The 23,286-nt window shown below is 34.3% G+C and overlaps 2 protein-coding genes and 2 long non-coding RNA genes across 8 annotated transcripts; 1 reads left to right on the forward strand and 3 right to left on the reverse strand.

Moving 5' to 3' along the window:
- Positions 1-17,553, reverse strand: LOC102606677 (NAC domain-containing protein 7-like). Of its 3 annotated transcripts, none has more exons than XM_052443917.1 (3): positions 16,884-17,533; positions 1,997-2,265; positions 1-1,583 (listed from the first exon to the last, which is right to left on the reverse strand). In XM_052443917.1, exons 1-3 carry the CDS (start codon positions 17,029-17,031, stop codon positions 339-341), a joined length of 1,662 nt encoding a protein of 553 aa, XP_052299877.1. In that variant the 5' UTR covers positions 17,032-17,533; the 3' UTR covers positions 1-338. The 3 variants fall into 3 exon arrangements, with proteins under 3 accessions (XP_052299877.1, XP_006465071.1, XP_006465070.1); XM_006465008.4 differs by lacking the exon at positions 16,884-17,533 and adding an exon at positions 2,372-2,927; XM_006465007.4 differs by lacking the exons at positions 1-1,583; positions 1,997-2,265 and adding exons at positions 14,478-16,078; positions 16,507-16,772 and having other exon boundaries at positions 16,884-17,553.
- Positions 6,242-7,650, forward strand: LOC127903636 (uncharacterized). The gene is made up of 2 exons (XR_008056347.1): positions 6,242-7,130; positions 7,441-7,650. It is a non-coding gene; the product is annotated as an uncharacterized LOC127903636 (long non-coding RNA).
- On the reverse strand, positions 7,981-9,155 carry LOC102606979 (uncharacterized). 2 transcript variants are annotated; one of them, XR_369233.4, is made up of 3 exons: positions 8,715-9,102; positions 8,522-8,599; positions 7,981-8,419 (listed from the first exon to the last, which is right to left on the reverse strand). It is a non-coding gene; the product is annotated as an uncharacterized LOC102606979 (long non-coding RNA). The 2 variants fall into 2 exon arrangements; XR_008056344.1 differs by having other exon boundaries at positions 7,981-8,599; positions 8,715-9,155.
- On the reverse strand, positions 14,478-23,286 carry LOC102631278 (NAC domain-containing protein 7-like). Of its 2 annotated transcripts, XM_052443914.1 has the most exons (4): positions 22,820-23,286; positions 22,448-22,707; positions 20,573-22,020; positions 14,478-14,840 (listed from the first exon to the last, which is right to left on the reverse strand). In XM_052443914.1, exons 1-3 carry the CDS (start codon positions 22,971-22,973, stop codon positions 20,611-20,613), a joined length of 1,824 nt encoding a protein of 607 aa, XP_052299874.1. In that variant the 5' UTR covers positions 22,974-23,286; the 3' UTR covers positions 14,478-14,840; positions 20,573-20,610. The 2 variants fall into 2 exon arrangements, with proteins under 2 accessions (XP_052299874.1, XP_006465069.1); XM_006465006.4 differs by lacking the exon at positions 14,478-14,840 and having other exon boundaries at positions 20,215-22,020; positions 22,820-23,284.

The raw sequence follows: 23,286 nt of genomic DNA on the forward strand, positions 1-23,286 counted from the left end.
TTACTAGATAACATCACATTATCAATAATAATAGTACTTTCATCCTGAGAGGATTTCATAGTTATTTACAATGCTGCTTAAGATTAAGGTACTTTCCTCCTAAGAGGATTTCATAATTGTTTACATGCCTGCTTAAAATTACAGTACTTTCCTCCTAAGGAGGATTTTTCATAGTTGTTTACATGCTACTTAAGATTACAGCGTACAGAATACAATAAAACGTGAGTGAAGCATTATCACACATAAAGATATATAGTAGATTTGGCAATATTACCTCTAAGAGGATTTGATTGTTGTTTTAAATTTTGCTACTTAAGCAAAATTCTCCGGTAGTTGTTTTATCCATGCATCGTTGTAAGCAATGTTTGTGTCATTGCTATCCTCTGCACAAGCTGGAGCTTCTCCATTTGACTTTGATGGGTCAAAGTGAGGGGGAAGGGTTTTTCCAGCTCTTCTAGAGAGACTACATCTGGAAAAGCCCTTGGGGAATTGATCAGGTAATTTACCTGCTCACTACAAGAAATTTGATGGTTAGAAAAATCACAATTATCAACAGAGGCGTCATTTAGCCTGCTGTTGCCACCGTCTAACTTGAATTCTCCAATTCGGAGACATTCATCTTTCTTAAGTAGTAGTTCTTTTACCAACGCTTCGTCGTCAGCAGTGTTTGTGTCACTACTATCATTAGCATTAGTTGAAGCTTCTCCATCAGACTTTGATGGGTCAAAATCAGGGGTAAGGGTCTGTCCAGTCTCTCCGCGAGAGTTTTCATCCTGGAAAGCCCTTGGGGAATCATCACTGAAAACTTGACAGTCAGAAAAATTGCAATTATCAGAAGAACTATTAGAATATTTTAATTCTTGTTCTTGAGAAATTGGTGTCTGCACTGCAGAAAAAGAGGCATCATTTAGCCTATTGTAGCCACCGTATGACTTGATTTCTCCAGGTGGCAGACATTCTTCCTGAAAATTTTTTCCAGCAAAATTACTTATCACCAAAGGGTGATGTAGTGGTCCCTGCGACTCCAAATAGCTATCTGGTGTCAGCAGGGGGTTTGTGGGACAGCCGTTTTCAACTTGATTCCCAGAATGAGAATTCATATTGTAATATGGCTGTGGCCACTGGTTTATGGGAATACTTCCTTCAGTATAATTTCTAGCAGAAATTAATTGCTGAGTAGGATTCGTGAGAGAGTACATATATTCTTCAATGCGATTTCCAAGATAAGAAATCGAATTTTGATTTGGTTGGTTTGTAGGAATACTTTCAGCATTATGATTTCTATTAGAAATCAAATGGTAAATTTGTGGTAGCTGGGTTGGGGCGTCATTTGTTATTGACCGCGGGTATACAGTGTTTTGTAATGTAGGATTTCCAGGATAATAAATGGAATTGTGACTCTGTGGTTGCTGCTGAGGGACAGTGTGAGTGTTATGAACTCCATCCGAAATCGGACGGTCACTAGGTGATTGCTGAGGTGGAGAAACCAATTGTCGACTTGGTTCCCCTCCATCAGCTTTCGAAATACCACGCTTCTTCTTCTTTTTCCGTTTTCGTTTGATGCAACACAGAACAAATTCCTTCTGCATGAATTAAAGGCAAGACCAAAATAAGGAATAATGCACTATCAATTAATTTTCAGGTATTCGTTGGCACTGCCAGAATTGCCACTCACCATACAACAACAGATTCATTCATCAAGTCATGCAAATGCTTTGGGACACTTATTTGTGGTTGCATTTTAAATAACGTCACAATTTCTTTCATCCTACCCATTAATGTTTTAAGTAATAGGCAACAAAGATATACACTTTAAGACTGCCTGCTTAACTAATCTTAATATATCTCCAATAGACACAGTAATCTGGCATGCTTCACCAATTAATCACTTCAATCATCAAGAAGAACCAGCCTTATTATCATACATCCAAAGATATAACAATGCATAAAAAAAATGAAATTTCAAGTGAGTGACAAAAACAAATTAGGCTCATACCTCATAACTGGGATCGTCCTTGACGTGGTACTCATGCATAACCCAGTCGGTCTTAACTGGTACCTTAGAACCAGGACTCCGACGGTAGAAAGTCAAGAACTTTTTGGTGCCACTAAGGCGGTTACTAGCTTCGATTTGGGAATCTTCACTAGTAATTTTCCATTGCCCTGCTTCTGTTCTTCGGTGGACACGGTTACTGTTCCTGTACTTGTAATGAGGTTCATAGAAAAAGTAACAAGCTTGATCCTCAGACTCAGTTTCTGATTCCGCTGCATCATAAAAATAATATAAGGTGCATGCCAATTAATTCAGCTGGTAAAATCTTTCAGTACAGAAGGTTAAAGGGAAAGGTAAAAAAAAATTACATATACATACTTGCTAAGTCCTCTGGCTCTAGGCTGCAGATATGACCAATATCCTTGATAGGACCATATGAGAAATGGGGATCAAGCCTCTTCTCCTTGAGAAGACTGACGCTTAGCTCATCGGATGGCTGGAACTTGTACCCCTGCCCCATATGACTCTCCATTTCAGATTCTCTTCTTTTTTTCTTTTTCTTTTCGTTTTTTCTTTTTTTTTTTCTTTTTTTTCTTTTTTTAACAATAGAAAGAAGTTCAAAGGAAAATGAGAGTAGTAACCACTTCTTCAATTGCTGATAGGGGTTTGATGAAACCCCCCAAGACTGTTCTAAGTCAGAATAGTCACAGTGGTATCTCTCCCTTCCTGGTCAGATGGGAGGAATTTGCTCTGGGAGAGGGAGACCCAAAGAGTGAGTGTGAGTGTGTGATCATGTCACTCGGTGATCGAGTAGGTGATCATGGTACTTATTTTATACCATCAAAGAGTGATGGCGTTAACTCTCTACATTCCCATGACGCGTTTTGCTACAGTGAGACAACCTTCGGTTTTTTCTCCAACGGTGTTAACTGTACGTTCTCACAACTTCTGAGTGGAAAATTATAAAAATAATATGGAAATAACCCTACGAATAATCAACTATTTACTTGAAGTTCAGCTAATGAGCAAAGTGACAAAAATAGTGTGGAAAATTATAAAAAGTATCAGGCTAACAGCTTCTTACCCACATGGTTTGAGACTTGAGACCCTACCATCATCCTCTTATTGGTTCAACACCATCATCCTCATCCTCTTAGTACTGGTGTTTGACAAAAACTGATAACATAAATTATAACACTCAATACTCTAAAATCATATATTGGTACAATTCATTTTATCAGTTTTTTGTTAGTATTCAGTGTCTTCAACATTTTTCCTGATATTTTTTTTATTTAAATATTTTTTATAAAATGCAACCGAATAACCGTTAAAACTATATAGAATAATTGTTATTTATAAAATTAATGAAAAACATGTTTACATGGGGTTGCCATTAATTAAAAAAACCGTTAACATTGTCATAGTATTTGTTGTGAGGTTATTTGACTAAGGGGAATTCTAGAATCTTCTACTACTTCAGGTAAATCTAGAATCTTCTGCTATATTTATAATTATATTTTAAATTGTCATTACAAATTTAACCTTGGTAAACGTCATGATTAAATTATTGCAACAGTACAAAGTATATCCTTCTTTGATCAGTCGTGGAAAATCAACAACATGTCTCCTTTCAGCCCTCGCCGGAAATTTGTTTGATTGGATAGTCTAAAGGTGTGGGACTCTCTTTGTGTTTAAAGCTTTTTGATAACAAAATAGTAGTCAAAAATGAAAATTTTCGATTTACGAATATTAACGAAAGTATGCATTTCTTCCTTTTATGTTAGTTTTTTATCTTGAATTTTGTTGGTTGTTATTGTGCTAATAGCGTTAAACCAGCAAACTCTTCTTGGCTTAGCTCGAGTCAAAGGATCTGGAGATATATATATATATATATAATAGTTTTTTTGTTCAAAATTTTAAAGTGTGAAAAAATTTTAAAACTACACAGTTTTAAAAGTTTATAATTTAAAAATTTTTACTTTCCCATATTTTAAAATTCTGAATTAGAATATCTCTCTCTATATATATATATTCAAACACTAATAAGTATATTACAATAAAAAAATCTATTAATATTTAGAGATAAATATATTGTGATCATCTGTTTTGATCTAATTTTGATTCAGCCAAAAATATTATAAAAGCTAGTTTTTCGGGGGGATGGTCTGGTTGATGGTGAGGGGTGATTCGTCTCGTAACAACTTTTTGAGAATGAACAAAATCGGGATGGCCCTGAAATTAAATAAAAGATAACAGTCATTAGCGCTACTGATGGCCGATGACGGCACTCCAGACAGGGTGATGATGAACAATAAGTACTGTGATGATGTACATAACCTCAGACAGGGTGGAAGAGCCAGAGGCGGGGTTAGATTTTATTTAGCGAGGGATTTTCATTTTTTCTAGGTATTTATACTCAATTTTAGTTTATGTGCTGGTTTTGATGATTAAAATGTAATTTTGTATCTATTATTTTGTTAATTTTTAAAGCCAACAGGAACAAATTATAAATTTATTGGAGGCAAACAAAAAACTTGAGTGAAAATTTAATATGGCTTCTTGAAAAATTCCACTCAACGGACCAGCTGTCCACTTTCTTCACTATTTATTAATTTATTTTATCCACTAATATTTAGGATATATTTATAAATGTTTATTTCTTTATACAAATTTATTTAAGGAGAAACAAACTTGGGATTTTAAATTTGATGAGATAATAAAATCCACCATTAACTCAAGGCTTTATTTATAGTTAGCATGTATCCGTAAAATTATCCAGAATTTTTCTAATTAAGTTGACATTATTTTTTAAAGTCTCTTTAATTTATAGTTAAGTAAAATCCATCCATTGATTCACTTAGTTTCATTGTTTTGTTACTTATTTTTACACTGAAAAATGAAAATTTTGATCGTAAGTTACAATAAATGTAACTAAGAAAAATCATTTTCTAAATTATAAAGTTCAAAAATAAAATTGTAACGAATTTTATAGTTCCCTCATCCATCCGTGAATACATCATACCATTTTTCGTTTTCCATTGCTAGAGTTCATGATTGTTTATTAATTTGAAATTTATACGACAACTACTTTTATAATTATATTTTAAAGGGTAATAATATAACCATAAATTTTTGTACAAATTGATGTGATATGATAAAATTAATTGAATTAAATATTTCTTGACCCACATGATTTATTTCTATTATTTTATATTTTCATTCAACCAATAAATTAATGTCACATTAAATTATACAAAATAAATTTATATAAAAATTTGTACATGTATCATCACTCTATTTTGAATTATCAGTACAAATCTCCAAAATTAATATATATCATAAAAGTACCTTGGTTTACGTCATGATTGAATTATTGCAACCGAATAAAGCATCTCCGTCTTTGATCAGTCGTGGAAAAGCAACCACATGTCTCTTTCAGTCTTCGAAGGAAATTTGTTTGGATTGGATAAGTCTAAAGGTGTGAGACTCTCTTTGCCTTCAAAACTTTTTGATAACAACAATGGTCAAAAATGAAACTTTTCTAATTACGAACATTTACAAAAGTATGCATCACTTTCCCTCTAAGTCAGTTTTTTATCTTGAATTTGTTAGAGGTTTGTGCTAATAGTAGTAACCAGTAAACTCTTCTTGGCTTAGCTCAACACACACACACACACACACACACACACACACACACACATATATATATATATAACTATAAAAATATTTTTTTATTTACAGAAAAGATATATTATGATCATCTATTTCGGTCTGATTTTGATTCAACCCAAAAATATTATGAGAGCATATTTTTGAAGGGCAATTTGATTAATGGTGAGGGATGATTCGTCTCATAACAGACTTTGGTGGATGAATAAAACAGTGACAATGTTAAAAATAAGATAAAACAGTCGTTAGAGACGACGTCGATGGTGGCCGATAATGACATTCCAACGGTCAAGTTAAGTGAGTATTATAGAGGGTGCTTGTTTTGTTGAAACCCTAGTATCAGAGAAAAATTGAGAGTTGCTGGGAAGAAGCTGAACTTGTTTTGTTAAGACTGACCTGACATTATATAAGGAAATAACATCTAATTAGTGTCTTTTTAGACACATGGCAAGCTATAATAAGCTATTTCCCTCCTCATGTGGGGTTTTTAGGTAATTTGACCATTTAAATTCAGTTTGTTGGCCTCTTTAGGGATATACACATGTCAACTATGAGACTCTTCTCGATAAGATCATGTTTTAATCTCTAATTAGCTCATTTTAATATGATTCAATTGGGCTTTTAAAGGAGCTGGCTCCTCTGTTGGTAGGTTAAATGATAGCTGAGTTGATTTTCAATTAATAAGGTAGTTCATGCTCGTTTTTTAATATCTTCTCATTCTACTCTTGTCCTTTGAATTTTCTCTTCATATTTTGCAAAGACCAGTTGGGTTATGGGGCTGTTGTATGCCTGTTACACTCTGATTATATGCCCCAAATTTTATCACCAACATCATCTTAAATCAAGTACATTATAACAAAGTCTGAATTTCTACCTTTACGAAAATTTAAAAGGATATTTGGTCCTACTTACATTAAGGATAGATGCCTACCGTTACCCAATTATATACTAATAATTATATTAGAGTTCTTAAAAAGGAACTCAAGCCCATGCCCTCACTTTGGTGATGGTGTGCAGGAATAACAAAAAAATCTGGATCTGGATGCACTTATATCTGAAAATCTAGATATCTGGATCTGGATGAATTTTATTTTAATAAAAAAATTGAATTAAAAATAAATATTAACTTAAATAAAAAAAATTTAATCCCTAACCCTAAGTCAATAACGCATTCAACTTTCACACACACTCACTGACTCACAGTAGCTCACCTTACCAGCAGCCATGACCCTCAAATCTCTAATGCCCAAAACCGAAGGGGCTTCTAACGTTGTCGACTGATCACCGTCTTCCTCACAGCCTCGCCTTAGCCTCAGGTTGAAGCTCGCCTAAGCACATCGCTGTCGCTGCGCGCCTCACAGTCATCAAAGCCTCACTGTCATTGAAGCCTTGCCATGTCACTGTTGCTACACGCTTCGCCGTCACCAACCCTCACCTGATCGGGTTGTTCTTGCCGGTAGTTGTTACTGTACGTTTATATTAATTTTATGTTCTTTCTATTAATTACATGGCTTTTTTCTGTTTAACAATTTGGTATTGTGGCTAACTGTTTGATTGTATTTAATGAGTTTAATCTAATGTAAATCTGATAAAACTTGAAAATGTTGCTGGCTTAATTTAATTTCCTTGTTGGTTTAATTTAATTTATTTTTGATTAATTTTCTTTGCTAATTTGTTTAATTATTTTAATTAAATGCATTAATTTTCAATATAATGTAAATGCTTAATCTATTTTTTTCTCACATATGCTAACTCACTTTACAAATTACTTTAATTAGGTTTCGGGATTAGTTGAACATAGCCGCCGAAAGGGAGCAAGGAAATAATTTTTCATTCTCTCCAAATAGTGGCATGATATGTTGGATTCGAAGCTTGAAATTTCCATGGATTTGTAGTGTTTTTATTTGCGGATTTTAATAGTGGTGTGCTTGAACTTATGTTATTTTTTATGATTGATTTATATTGTGATATTTTTATTTGTGAATTTATGATGTTGTCTTATGTTATTTACTTATTTATGTTGAATTGTTAATTGTTAAATTACGATTGAATTTTATTTGATATTATTAGGTAAATTATTCAATTTTTAAATTATATATTAAATTTTTAAATTTTAATTTTTACGGATCCGAATATCTAAAGTATCCGTCTACATCCATTGTAGATTTTACCCGCATCCGGATCTAGATCCAGATTTTACCAACCCTAAGGGCGTGGGTTCACCACTTGGTCCATGGCCAAGTGGTTATGCATATATATCGTTAAGGTTGACTACTTGACTATTGAGTTGACCGAGAAAATACAGTTCAAAAATCACATAAAGAACTAAAGAAGTTATTACCATTCATGGATGCAAGAGGATCAATGTATAGAGCATAGCCCCCAATAACTTTCATGAACACGGCCAAGTTTCAAGAACTAGGCGATATACTACAATTAATAACAGAGCTAGGAAAGGATTCAGCAAGCATGAAGCATTTGAAAATTTTAAAATTTCAACCTTATTATTCCCCAACACAAGTGTAATTGTGGGTTACACATGCTATTGAAATAATATCTTGCATAGCAAGTGGATATCTGATTGAAGAGGAAGAGCGAGTCCATTTTCTTGGATGCGTTGCTGGCACACATTTATGAATTGATAATGGCGTATAAGTTTTTGTTTGACTCCTTCTTAACCCCTTGAACAGTATTTTCTGCAACATGATTTCTAGAATCACAAATACACATTGTGATTTGGTAGTTGCTAGGTTCTACCTGAAATAAAATGCCAAGAGTAATAATTTTTTTAATACTTAGTGTCATACTCAACATCAATAACTTATATTGAAAGAGCCCATAAGGCAAGCTCTTTCTTACCCTTCAGAAGCCATTTTCTGCAACATGATTTCTGCAATCATATACGATATGAAGAGCTGATGGCTGCTGAGGTTGTGCCTGAAGTTAAAACACAGAAGAAAAATAACCCTTTATTCAAAATATGTTTATGATACCCTCTGCAAGAAACAAAAACAATTACTATCAAGAGTGATGGGTATCTGAGGATACTTACCGACTAATTGAACGGCTCGAAGTTGTATATATCAACTTTGTTAATTGCTTGGACAGAGAAATCAGGGTCAAGTCTCTTCTTGCTCAGAAGATTGATGGAAACTTATTCATCTTGCAAGATAGCCCATCTCGGATTCGAAGTGCTGGGGTCTTAGCTGGCTCTCGCTCCGATTCTGTTTTCATAAGAAAAATTTCGCCTTGCGATTTACAGAGAAATGGCGTGATCATTCATTTTTATACACTCAAGCTTGGTGATGGTCCGTATCTGGGCTGAGTTGGAATGATTAACCCGCGTGAGAATTTTGAATTTTCCTTTGACAGCGTCAAGGAGAGATCCGTTTCCTTCAACATCGTACGGCCAGCTTTCCACCAGAAAGTATCTCCTTCTTTGAGAAGGAGTGAAGTGAAGTTGACGTGTCCCCTTCCTTGAGAAGTAGTTATTTGCCGTAGGCCCTCAGCTAGCATAATGCTATCGAATATTCTGCTTCTTTTGTTTTCTTCCGCTGTCTCCTTGTTGTTCAAGTAGTAAAAAATCCACATAATTTTTTTATCCTTTTTCTTCGCAAGTGTTTTTACGGTTAAAAGTCTGAGCTAATACAAGTATCTTCACCTTTTGGACTCTACTTATTGGATGCCATTGGGCTTGTAAGTCTGAGCCCTTTTTGGAGGTTGAAGGAAAAGGCTTTTACCTCCGCGAATTTGGTTCACTCTTCTCTCCTTTGATACTTGGGTGGCAAGGCGTGGGTGTGTGCCTGCAAGGATACCGTGGCGCTCAAGCAAGGGCGTGTAGGAAAATTATGATGTGAGGAAGATGGAATAAAGAGAATTAGAGAAAGATGATGACGGTAGTGTTTTTGAACAGAGCTTATGGGATGTGTGAATGTTTAAATTTGTGACATATTGCCTCTATTTATGAGCACAATCTGGTGATAAATTTGTTTGCTTAATTGGAGCACCATGTGTCCATATATTTGGGTACGTGGAGCTCCGTTTAGTACGTTTACCACTTTTTTCTCTGAGTTGGAATATCTTCGTAGTTAATAATTTATTCATAAATTTATTTATTATTTATTATTTTGACCTAACACTCCTCTAGCCCAATCGATGCTTATCTTCTTATGAAGCTGTTTTTAGTGGCTAGAATCCTTGTTAATTCTCTTTTTGTTCTTTGTGAAATAGTTGTGGACAAAGGAGATACAAATTTATCACAATATTTTGATGAGTGTATCCATTTTATTGATGAAGCTAAAATGCAGGGTGGTGGTATGTTTGGTTCATTGCTTCATGGAAAGATGCAGAAGGTGCCATTTATTTCCCATCTTGGCTATATTTCTATGATTATACTTGTATACTCTAGTGGTAATAGACTCAACGAATCTGAAAAGTTTATTCTCCAAATCTTGGGGAAGAAAATGTATATTATTCAAATTGTCACCTTTCAGTCTGACTATTGTTTTTGCTTATCTAATGAAAAAGCATGGCACGAGCTTATCTCAAGCTATATAGAGCATTGCTATATCCAGGCTCCAGGTGCCCGGATAAAAAATCGATGCCCAGATGGTGTCGGGCTCGATCCAGCCAGTGTTTGAAAAAACTGAGCCCTTGTTGAAAAACTTCAGGCCGGTTCTAGGTAGGCCTAAACCCAGCCCGAACCCGATGTTTTATCATTCCTTCTCAGATTCATGCAAGTAATAGGTGTTTATCCTGATTGTTTTTTGCTTCAATAATGAGTTGGAACAAGTCCGGACCATTTTCAGTAGTAAATTATATGGTGTCATTTGCTCATTTTTGTGGTAAAAGTAGTACCTGTTGCGGTTTGATTTTATTCCTTATCTTAATTTTTCTTTCAATTTATTAGGTGAAGATTTTCAAATTAATAAATAATAACAATTTCAAAACCATTGTAGAATACAAAAGAAGAAGCTTCTACAGATGAAACCTAGCTATAAACTCACTAAAACGACCGACCTTGAAATCTCAAAGCGAATCTATCTAATCTCATCACAACTGGATTGATAATGATCTAATTAGTAAGGATTTTGCCGAAAATTCAACAAAGTCTCCTTTATAAATATAACACTCTCAATCTACAATTATGCAAAACAAGTACTTCCAAAATAATTCAATATACAACCAACTTAATGATCAACACCCTCAACAAAAATACTAAATTTTACCCAAGATATCTCTAGGGTAGTAAAATATTATACTATAACTAATATTAACATATATTGGTTTATCCTTAATCCCAAAAGAATAATACAACAAAATAATACAACCCAAAAAAAAAAGATGATTAGGATGTCTTAACAAAAATCATCTATATTTTCTAACACCATCATGTGGACAAATTTCAAAATATCTATAGTCCCTGGGTCGATTTAGTGCACCTGCAACCTCCTGTGGGGGGGGGGGGGGGGGAAAATATAATAAAGCGAGATGAGTATAAAACTCAGTGAGCTCAGTGAGTGGATAATGATTTTTAAAAATAATTTTTTTACTTTAAAAAATAATCATACCATTTCTAAACACGATTTCATCAAACCATATGCGAGAAAACATTAATAAATCATTTAACATTTAAATCATATTACCAACCTTAAAGAGCATATATAATCGCGTGCGTAATAACCATGGAAATCATATCAAAATATCATATAAAATATATAAATCTGAAATCATCACTAAACAAGTACCAAAGGGAATAATCTCATCGTATCCAAACCTCAACGGATGGGTAATAACATACTATCTAGGCACCATCATGCCTTGGAGCTACATGGGTAGACAAGTAAGTGTCATCTCATATCTCGTCATATATCTCATCATATTTGTGCATGCATAATCTAGTCCCCAAAGGACAAAAGTGCCCAAGAACACGGCTCAAACCCTCTGTGTGTAATTAGATGGGCCCCAAAGGTCTGTATCTCATCTGTATCATTTGTATCTGTATTACTATTATCATCATACTACATGCATATGCCCTCAAAAGGCAAAAGCACCCCAAACACATGACCCAAAGCCTCGATGTGTGTTCAGACGGGCCCCAAAAGCCTTATCATATTTGTATCACTATAACCGAGGAAGGATACTGTCCAATAATTTAACAAACAATGTCTTATACACGTATACATGAACATAAAATTATACTATAACTCACATTCCTTTCTATTTAACATACTTGAAATTTATTATCACATCCAAATCCACTTTTCTTGTCTTTAAAATACGATCATATTTTATTCAAAGTCGATACGGAAAACCATTAATCAAACATTTTAATAAAATATCAATGCGTGAATAAAATCCATTTTAAGAAAATTATTAAATCAAAACCTTTAAAATACTTTATTTTACAAACATGTTTCACTATCATAATAAATAGGTTTTGTATATTCCACTCACAGTGACAACGCTCAAACTCGATTATTGTCCATGCCTACGGACTGGTTCTCTCTCGCAGATCCTCCTAAATTAAAGAAACGACATAATTATTTTTGGTAAACCGGAATTAGGACTAAATTTATGTAATAAACTTGAAACAAACATCAATCCATAATTTACAACTCATGTGTCGATAAAATTACCAAAACATCCTCGCATTTGTAAATTATTAAAATACTCTGAAATTGCAAATCACCGAATCTTGGAATCATAATTACAACCAATCCTTAATTTCAAAAATTACTAAAATATCTAGAGGGTCAAAAATTACAAAATTGCCCTCAAAATGTGAAATTACCTAATTGTCCTAGTCGGTCAATGGTGATCGGAATTCAAGTAACGGTGACCAGGAAGCTCGGGTTAGACAATTCTAGCCGAGCTGAGTTCAAAGGTATCGGCTGTGAGCTCCCACGTGCGACGACGGTGATGGAATCTAGATCGACAGTCATGAATCCTCCAACAATCGATTAACAGCCAATCGGCTCCTCCGGTGCCAGTGGGTGGTCGAGAATGAAAGGTGGTGACGTGAGGAGTAAAACCCAACCGGTGGCGTGGCCTAATTCCGATAGAATTGATGGCAGCGATGACTGGTTTTGGCTGTAATTTTTCGTGCTACAAACGACAGTGTTCCGGTTGATTTTTGGCTGCTTTCTTTCTCTCTCTCTCTCACGTGTGAATGTGCTTCCCTCTCTTTAAAGCAAATTTCCAACTTCTTTTATTTTTTATTTAACTGCCTTTCTCTTATTCTTTTTTTCCACATATGTTATAGTCACATGAACCTTACTCGACTTCATGAAACTCCAATTAAAAGAATGATGAGAACAATGGTTTTTTCTTTGACTAAAAATAATAGAGTAATGATATAGCCACAAACTCTTGCACAAACTTATTTTGTACAAACTGATGTAGCATGATAAGATTGGTTGAATTAAATATCACTTGGCCCACATGATTTGTTTTTACTATTTTATATTTTCATTCAACCAATGAATTAATGTCACGTCAGTTTGTACAAAATAAATTTGTACAAGAGTTTGTGGCTGTATCATTACTCAAAATAATAAGGTCTTCTATGGTATTAAGGTTGGATAGCTACAAGCAACAACACGAAAATATTTAATAAATAGTTATTATTGTGGCTTAAATATTAAGTTGATTTGATCTTACGTGTGTACGGTGAAACGCCTATAATATCTTTATTACTTTTGCTAAAATTATTATTTAAAAATTATATTTATTATATATTATTAATTTTATTTTATAATTATAATTTTTTTTTACAACAATGACTTAGAAACAATAACGCCATCGTAACTTTATTTTATTTTTATTGTAAACATGTACAAAAACACAACGGTAAATTATCAAATTCCCCAGTGGAATGCATGACTGTCACAAGAAGTGGCCAGGAGTCCTGCTTGTGGAGTCCATTTATATTCACCTCAATTTCAAGAATTGCAGCCATACTTCCACGCCGATAGCAGTAATTGGTGCACTGAACACTGATACCACATGTAACATCTCATAGCCAATTAGTATGCGCTTTATTCTGCCTGAAAACAAGTAACTCGTCTACAGCCGCTTTTATTTTATTTTTTTCTATCAACAATTTTTGGGAAAGTGCGCCCCAAGTTCGTTAAGTAATTTTTAAATAATTCTATTTAAGTAGCTACCCGAATTAAAATTATGAAAAAAATAAAGATTTTAAAAATTGATTTGAACTTTATCCATCTCTCCATCTTAAATTTATATTGTGTATTAGTATTTATTCATCCAAATACATTAACCTCAAAATTTTTTAAAAAAATTATTTTTGTAAAGGAAAACACCTAACACAGAATAATTCCCAAGACAAACTGAGAATTTGAAAATTAATTGATAATACAGCATTCCTGATCAAATTTCTTTCCCTTAGTTATTTGTTGACAATATTTGATGGACAAATATAAATGTTCCCAAAAAAGGGGGTAAAAATATGGACGCGTTGCCCAAGTAGTTTAAGACCCCACGATGTGACTACCATTTTCCTTTTTTTGATTCCTTCTCTGATTTTGCAGTTACAAGTGACCTTCGCTGCTCCCTCATAAAGGTGTCCCCTTCTCCAGGAAGGAATTTGATCGAGTAGGATAGTGAGATTCCAGTGTCCCACATTTCCACTTATGATCGACTGGTAACCCCCCCCCCCCCCAAAAAAAAAAAAAACTAAAGGATAGAAAAACTTGACATTATGCTACACATAGATGCAAGATAAAGACCAAAGGGAGTATCCAATTAGACTAAACAACAACTATGCTAGTATGTAACAAGCCTCAAACATTACTAGACAATAATAATAGTACTTTACTACTTTCCTCCTAAGAGGGTTTCATAGTTATTTACATGAGACTTAAGATTACAATACTTTCCCCCTAAGAGGATTTCATAGTTGTTTACATGCTGCTTAAAACTATAGTACTTTCCTCCTAGAGGATTTCATAACTATTTACATGCTACTTAAGATTACAGTATTTTCCTCCTAAGAGGATGTTATAGTCGTTTTTACATGCTACTTAAGATTACAGTACTTTCCTCCTAGAGGATTTCACAGTGTTTACATCGTACTTAAGATCACAGAATTCAGAACACAATAAATGTGAGCGAAGCAGTATCACCCATAAAGATTTAGTAAATTTAATACTATTACCTCCAAGAGGATTTGATTGTTGTTTTAAATTTTGCTACTTAAGCAAAATTCTCAAGTCGTTCTTTCATCCATGCATCGTTGGTAGCAATGTTCGTGTCACTGCTATCCTGTGCATAAGCTGAAGCTTCTCCATCTGACTTTGGTGGGTTAAAGTCAGAGGTAACGGGTTTTCCAGTCTCTTCGCGAGAGTTTTCTTCCAGGAAAGCCCTTAGGGAATTGATCAGGTTATCTACCTGCTCATAACTGTAAATTTCAGAGTGAGAAAAATCGCAATTATCGAAAGAACCATTAGAAAATTTTAATTCTTGCTCTTGATGAACTGCTGTCTGCACTGTTGAAAATGAGGCGTCATTTAGCCTATTGTAGCCACCGTATGACTTGAATTCTCTAATTGGCAGGCATTCTTCCTGAAAATTATTGTCAGCAAAATTATGTGTCACCAAAGGGTGATGTAGTGGTAGCTGCGTCTCAAAATTGCTATCTGGTAGCAACAGGGGGTGTGTAGGAGTATTTTCTTCAATTTGATTTCCAAAATGAGAAATCAAATTGTGATTTGGCTGTGGCTGCTGGTTTATGAGAATATTCTCTGCACTATAAGTTTTCGCAGAAAAAAAATCATCACATGGCAATTGCTGAGTAGGAGAATAATTGGGTATTACCCAAGGGTACGTGTGAGGGTACATATTTTCTTCAATGCCATTTTCAGTATAAGAACTCGAATTGTGATTTGGCAGTTGGTCAGGGTATGGGAGAAAGTACATATTTTGTTCAATGTGATTTCCTGGATAAGAAATCGAATTGTGATTAGGTAGTTGCAGAAGGTATGTGTGAGTAGTTCCATCACTATGATTTCCTAGACAAGAAATCATATTGTGATTTTGTAGCAGCGGCTGGTTTGTGGGAATATTTTCTTCATTATGATTTCTCCTAGAAATCAAATGGTTGCTTGGTGATAGCTGGGTTGGGCTGTTATTTGTTATTGACTGAGGGTATGTGAAAGTGTTTTGTCCAGTAGGGTTTCCAGGATAAGAAACAGAATTGTTATATTGAAGTTGCTGCTGAGGGATAGTGGGACTGTTTTCTTCACCGTGATATCCATTCGAAATGGAATGGTCACTAGGTGGTTGCTGAAGTGGAGAAACCAACTGTTGACTTGATTCCCCTTCATCAGTAGCCAAAATACCACGCTTCTTCTTCTTATTCCGTTTTCTTGTTATGCAACACAGAATAAATTCCTTCTACATGAATTAAAAGCAAAACCAAAATAAGGAATACCGTATTGTCAATTAATTTTCACATATTCATTAGCACTGCCAGAATTGCTACTCGCCAAACAACAACAGACTCATTCATCAAGTCCTGCAAATGCTTTTGGACATGTATTTCTAGTTGCATTTTAAATAAAGTCACAATTTCTTTCATCGTGATGCGAAGATCCTACCCATTAATGTTTCAAGTAATAGGCAACAAAGATATATACTTTAAGACTGCACTGGGTTAGCTAATCCTAACATATATCTCCAATAGACACAATAATCTAGCATGCTTCACCAATTAATCACTTCAAAATCATCAAGAAGAGCTAGCATTTATACATCCAAAGATTCAACAATGCATAAAAGAAATGAACTTTTAAGTGAGTGACAAAAACAAATTAGGTTCATACCTTATAACCGGGGTCGTCCTTGACATGGTACTCATGCATACCCCACTCGGTTATAGCTTCCTTAGGAGGAAGACCATGACGGTAGAAAGTCAAAAACTTTTTGGTACCCGTAGGGCCGTTTCTAGCTTTGATTTGAGAATCTTTACTAGTAATTTTCCAGTGCCCTGCTTTTGTTCTTCTGTGGGCACGGTTACTCTCCCTGTACTTGTAACAAGGTTCACAGAAGAAGTACCAAACTTGATCCTCGGACTCTGGTGTTGATTCCGCTGCGTCACAAAAATAAATATGGCGCTTGCCAATTAGTTCAGCTGATAAAATCTTTCAGTACAGAAGGTTAGAGAGAACAGAAGGGACAAAAAAATAAAAGATATACATACTTGCTAAGTCCCAAGGCTCAAGGCCGCAGATATCGACAATATCCTTGATAGGGTGATGTGAGAAGTGGGGGCTAAGCCTCTTCTCCACCAGAAGATAGAGGATTTGTTCATTGGATGGCTGGAATTTGTACCCCATAAGATTCTCCATCTCAGAATTTTTTTTTTTTTTTTGGTAACTACTTTCTTCAATCGTTAGTAGGGATCTGAAATCAACCCCCAAGATTTCTCCATCATTAACTCTAATTCAATACAGTCGCAGCGGTATCTCTCTCTGGTTCGATGGGAAGAAAACTTGCCCCGTGAGAAAGAGTGAGCGGGTGATAGTGTCGCCTTCTTTTTGCAGCCGAAAGAGTAAGCGTTAGTTAACTCCCTACATTCTCAGGGCGTTGAGCTACAGTGAGACAACTTCAGCTTGTTTCACCAACGGCGTTGAATAGAGTATTACAATTGAGTGAGCGACAGAAACTAAATGACATGAGACCCCATCATCATCTTCTTACTGGTTCAGCATCATCTTCCCCACCCTCTTTATGTAAGAACTAATTTATTCACTCAGAGAATTTTCTAAAACGACAACGTTTGCCAGATTCTAATTTTGTCTTGTTCGTGCTTTCCGTTATTTTTTCAACTCCCTTCCCTGTCCTGTATGTGCTCAAATCATTAGTTAACTTCGTACAGTCAGCTTTCCACTGAAGAGTGTCTCCTTCTCGGAGGGGTTGTTAATTTATATTATTATTTTTCAAAATTATCTTTCTTAAAAATAAAAATTATATTTTTATTTTTAATTACTATTACTGCCCATCTCCCGCCTCTCCCAGGGGTGACTTTTTAGATATAAACAAACAAAACGGTTATTTATAGTTTTATATTTTAAAAAAATCTTATTTTTTAAGTATTTTTTAATAATTATTTAATTAATGAAATCTATTTTTTAATTAGGTATTTTAAGAAATAGGGACGCTTATTAACCATCTTTCTAATTGTTAATTATTCCACTGAAGAATTATTTTTTATAAAAAATCTATATTCAGTAATCTTAATGTTAAAGAGATTTAATTAATAATATTATTTAACCAACAATTCACTTGTTATTACTCTTTTCAAGAAAAAATTAATTTATTTACCTCTTCAATTTTTTTAAAAAAATTTAATTATTTAATGTTAGAATTTTTGACTTTTAGTATTTCTTTTAATTTCTATTAAAGACCTTATAATGTCAAAAATAAGCACATGTAAAATTTTATTTCTCTTTTCTCTGCAAAGAAAATTATTATATTCATTGGTTCATTTAAAAAAGATAAAAATTAATTTCTTAAAATAGAAAGTTCATTTCTATTATTTGATCAGTAATTCATTGTCTCAGTTTTTTATGTTCTATCATTCTAAATATTCTATTTGAAAATAATGTTATTCTTATTTATTTGTTTGTTTATTTGTAATGATTTTAATGGAATGAAAAAGATATATTCTTGACTACTTTTTAGGTTTATTTTTGAAATTTTTAAGTTATTTTTTATTATTGTATTCAAGAATTAAAGATTGAATGAATTTTAAGCTTCTTTTTATATTTCTTTAAGTATTGAAATTGTAAAATGAAAAGAGACCTCATAAAAAAATTTGCCTTAAGACTTCAGATGCTCTAAAATCGGCCCTGGTATCTCTCAAGTATACCTATTGCCCCCACTATTTATCTTCATTATTAATAAGTTTATTGTCACCACCTACTTTCTTTATCATCAATCCATTACCTCCAACAATATATGATGAGTTTTAATATTGAGTTTTTTAAATGTTATGAATATGTGATGGGTTTTATTGTTATTAATGATATTAATTTGCTTCATGTGATAATATAAGATTTTGTATCATTTTTGTTTGGGATTTGATTAAAAGTTAAATATTTGATTCAAATTTTAAATCAACTTTAAAAAAAAAAAGGAGATGAGAAGTTAATGTATTGAGAGATTGAGAGAGAAGATAAAATATTTATTTTTAATTATTTTTAATTTTCAATAAAGGTAATTCTAGAATAAATAATATTAAATGAAAAGTGAAGGCCAATGAAATATCTGGAGGGTTTAAGTATCAAGATTTCAATTAAAAAATTCAAGTAATTTATTTCTTTAAAGATTGATTTCGGAATTTTATTTTGTTCAATATTAGTAGAACCAATGACATGAATTTTAGGAAGGATGGTCCTAACCATGGAAGCTAGATCTTATATATATGTAGTTTTCATTAAACTATATATATCTCTAAATTTATTAGATTGGAATATATATCTCTAAATTATAACAATTTCAAAACCATATTAGTATACAAAGGAAAGCTCCTGCAGACCAAACCTATAAACTCAAATGAACCCTTGCCGAACATCATGTGAACTCCAATCAAAAGAATTACTGACGAGAATAATAACTTCTTCTAGTCTATCCATTGACTAAAAACAATATCTCCATAATGGAGACTCCATTATTGAATGAGACGTCTACAATGACATAACAGTGGAATCTATGCGTGTGGTGTTCGGTTCAAATTGAAGAAAATTATGCTCCGTATTCTCGCAATATTAAGAGTTGCAGCCATATTTCGATACCGCTAGCAGTAATTTGGTGCACTGAAAGCCGTTACCACATGTAGGATTGTGCTTTAGTCTGCCAGAAAACATGTAACTCGTCTGAGGCCGATTTAATATTTTTCTTTTCTAGCAATAATTTTCTCGAGAGTTCACCCGAGGGTCGAGTAATTTTCAAATAATTCTATTTAGCCGGTCACTTGAATTAGAATTATTAAAAAAGTCGTGGTTTGAAAAATTGATTTGAACTTTATCTCTCCATCTTAAATTTATATTGTGTATTAGTATCTATTCTTCTAAATATAATAAACATCAAAATTGAAAAATAAATTTTATTTTTGTAAACTAAAATTCCTCATAGAGCATAATTCGTAAAACAAACTAAACATTTGAAAACTGATTGATAATAAGAAAAATAAATGGATAAAAGTATGGACGCGTTGCCCAACGATGGGACTACCATTTTCCTTTTTGGCTCCTGCTCTGCTTTTACAGTTACAAATGACCTTCCCTGCTTCCTCAGAAAGGTGTCCCCTTTTCCAAGAAGTATTGCGCTTGGATTGGATATTGAGATTCCAGTGTTCCACATTTCCACACATGATCAACTACGATCCCAAAAAGAACTAAAAGGACAGAAAAACTTGACCTCATGCTACACATAGATGCTGGGTACAGACCAAATGGAGTATCCAATTAGTCTAAACAACAATTACATTAGTATGTAACGAGTCTCAAAGATTACCAGACAATATCACATTATCAACAATAATAGTACTTGCCTCCTAAGAGGATTTCATAATTGTTTACAATGCTGCTTAAGATTACAATACTTTCCTCCTAAGAGGTTTCATAATTGTCTACATGCTGCTTAAAATTATAGTACTTTCCTCCTAAGAGGATTTCATAATTATTTACATTCTACTTAAGATTACAGAACTTTTCTCCTAAGAGGATTTTTCATAGTTGTTTACATGCTACTTACGATTACAGTACTTTCCTCCTAGAGGAATTCATAGTTTTTTACATACTACTTAAGATTATAGAGTACAGAATACAATAAAACATGAGTGAAGCATTATCCACCAGATAGATATAGTAAACTTAACAATATTACCTCCGAGAGGATTTGACTGTTGTTTTAAATTTTGCTACTTAAGCAAAATTCTCAAGTCGCTCTTTTAACCATGCATCGTTGTAAGCAGTGTTTGTGTCACTGCTATCCTTTGCATAGGCCGAAGCTTCTCCATCTGACTTTGATACGTTAAAGTCAGGGGAAATGGTTTTCCCAGTCTCTTCGCGAGAGATTTCATCCAGGAAAGCCCTTAGGCAATTGAGCAGCTGCTCATCACTGTAAATTTCAGAGTCAGAAAAATCACAATTATCAGAAAAAGAAAAAGAGGCTTCATTTAGCCTATTGTTGCCACCGTATGACTTCAATTCTCCAATTAGGAGACCTTTATCTTTCTCAAGTAATGGTTCTTTTACCCATGCATAGTTGTCAGCAGTGTTTGTGTCACTACTGTTCACTGCATAAGCTAAAACTTCTCCATCTGACTGTGATGGGTTAAAGTGAGGGGTAAGGGTTTGTCCAGGCTCTCCGCAAGAGCTTTCATCCTGGAAAGCCTTTGGGGAAGCATCACTGAAAATTTGACAGTCAGAAAAATCACAATTATCAAAAGAACTATTAGAATATTTTAATCCTTGTTCTTGAGAAATTGGTGCCTGTACTGCAGAAAAAGAGGCGTCATTTAGCCTATTGTAGCCACCGTATGACGTGATTTCTCCAATTGGCTGACATCCTTCCTGAAAGGTATTTTCAGCAGAATTATGCATCTCCAAAGGGTGATGTAGTGGTAGCTGCCACTCCAAATTGCTATTTTGTGGCAGCAGGGAGTTTGTGGGACTAAATCCTTCAATTTGATTTCCCAAATGAGAAATCAAATTGTCATTTGGCTGTGGCTGCTGGTTTATGGGAACATATTCTTCACTATAATTTCTCGCTGAAATAAAATGGTCGCATGGTAGTTGCTGAGTCGGAGAATAATTGGGCATAACCCAAGGGTATTTGAGTAAGTACATATTTTGTTCAATGCGATTTCCAGTATAAGAAATCGAATTGTGATTAGGTAGTTGCTGAGGGTATGTGTGAGTAGTTCCTTCACTATGATTTCCTACACAAGAAATCAAATTGTGATTTTGTATTTGTAGTAGCGGCTGGTTTGTGGGGATATTTTCATCATTATGATTTCTATTAGAAATCAAATGGTTACCTGGTGATAGCTGGGTTGGGCTGTCATCTGTTATTGACTGAGGGTATGCGAAAGTGTTTTGTAAATTAAGATTTCTAGGATAAGAAATGGAATTGTGATATTGAAGTTGCTGCTGAGGGATAGTGTGAGTGCTTTCTTCACTGTGATTTCCATTTGAAATCGAATGGTCACTAGGTGATTGCTGAGGTGAAGAAACTAATTGTTTACTTGATTCCCCTTCATCAGTAGTCGAAATACCACGCTTCTTCTTCTTATTCCGTCTTCTAAATATGCGACACAAAACAAATTCCTTCTACATGAATTAAAGGCAAAACCAAAATAAGGAATACTGCATTATCAATTAATTTTTCAGATATTCATTAGCACTGCCAGAATTGCTACTCACCAAACAACAACAGATTCATTCATCAAGTCATGCAAATGCTTTTGGACACGTATTTCTAGTTGCATTTTAAATAAAGTCGCAATTTTTTTCATCGTGATAGACGATCCTACCCATTAACATTTTAAGTACTAGGCAACAAAGATGTACACTTTAAGACGGCCTGGTTTACTAATCCTAATTCATCTCCAATAGACACAATAATCTGGCATGCTTCGCTAATTAATCGCTTCAATCATCAAGAGGAGCTAGCCTTAGTATTATATATGCAAAGCTATAACAATGCATAAAAGAAATGAAGTTTCAAGTGAGTGACAAAAACAAATTAGGCTCATACCTCATAACTGGGGTCGTCCTTGACATGGTACTCATGCATACCCCACTCGGTTATAGCTTCCTTACGAGGAAGACCGCGAAGGTAGAAAGTCAAAGACTTTTTGGTACCAGTGAGGCCGTTTCTAGCTTCGATTTGGGAAACTTTACGGGTAACTTTCCAGGACCCTGCGTTTGTTGCTCTGTGGGCATCGTTACTCTTCGTGTAACGAGGTTCATAGAAGAAGTAACAAGCTTGATCCTCAGAATCAGTTTCCGATTCCGCTGCATCATCAAAATAATACACGGTGCATGCCAATCAATTCAGCTGGTAAAATCTTTCAGTACAGAAGGTTAAAGGGAAAGGGAAAGAAAAAAAAAAATTACATATACATACTTGCTAAGTCCCATGGCTCAAGGCTGCAGATATGACCAATCTCCTTGATAGGACCATACGAGAAATGGGGATCAAGCCTCTTCTTCTTGAGAAGACAGAGGATTAGCTCATCGGATGGCTGGGACTTGTACCACTCCCGCATATGACTCTCCATTTCAGTTTTTTTTTTTTTTTTTTTTTTTTTTAACAATAGAAAGAAGTTCAAAGGAAAATGAGAGTAGTAACCACTTCTTCAACTGCTGGTAAGGATTTGATGAAACCCCCCCAAGATTGTTGTAATTCAGAATAGTTACAGTGGCATCTCTCCCTCTCTGGCTTGATGGGAAGAATTTTCTCTGGGAGACCCAAAGAGTAAGAGTAAGAGTGGGTGTGAGTGTGTGATCATGTCACTCGGGGATCGAGTAGGCGATCATGTTACTCATTTTATACAATCAAAGAGTGATGGCGTTAACTCCACATTCCCATGA

The sequence above is a fragment of the Citrus sinensis genome, chromosome 7 (assembly GCF_022201045.2).
Source record: "Citrus sinensis cultivar Valencia sweet orange chromosome 7, DVS_A1.0, whole genome shotgun sequence".
Classification (NCBI taxonomy): Eukaryota; Viridiplantae; Streptophyta; class Magnoliopsida; order Sapindales; family Rutaceae; genus Citrus; species Citrus sinensis.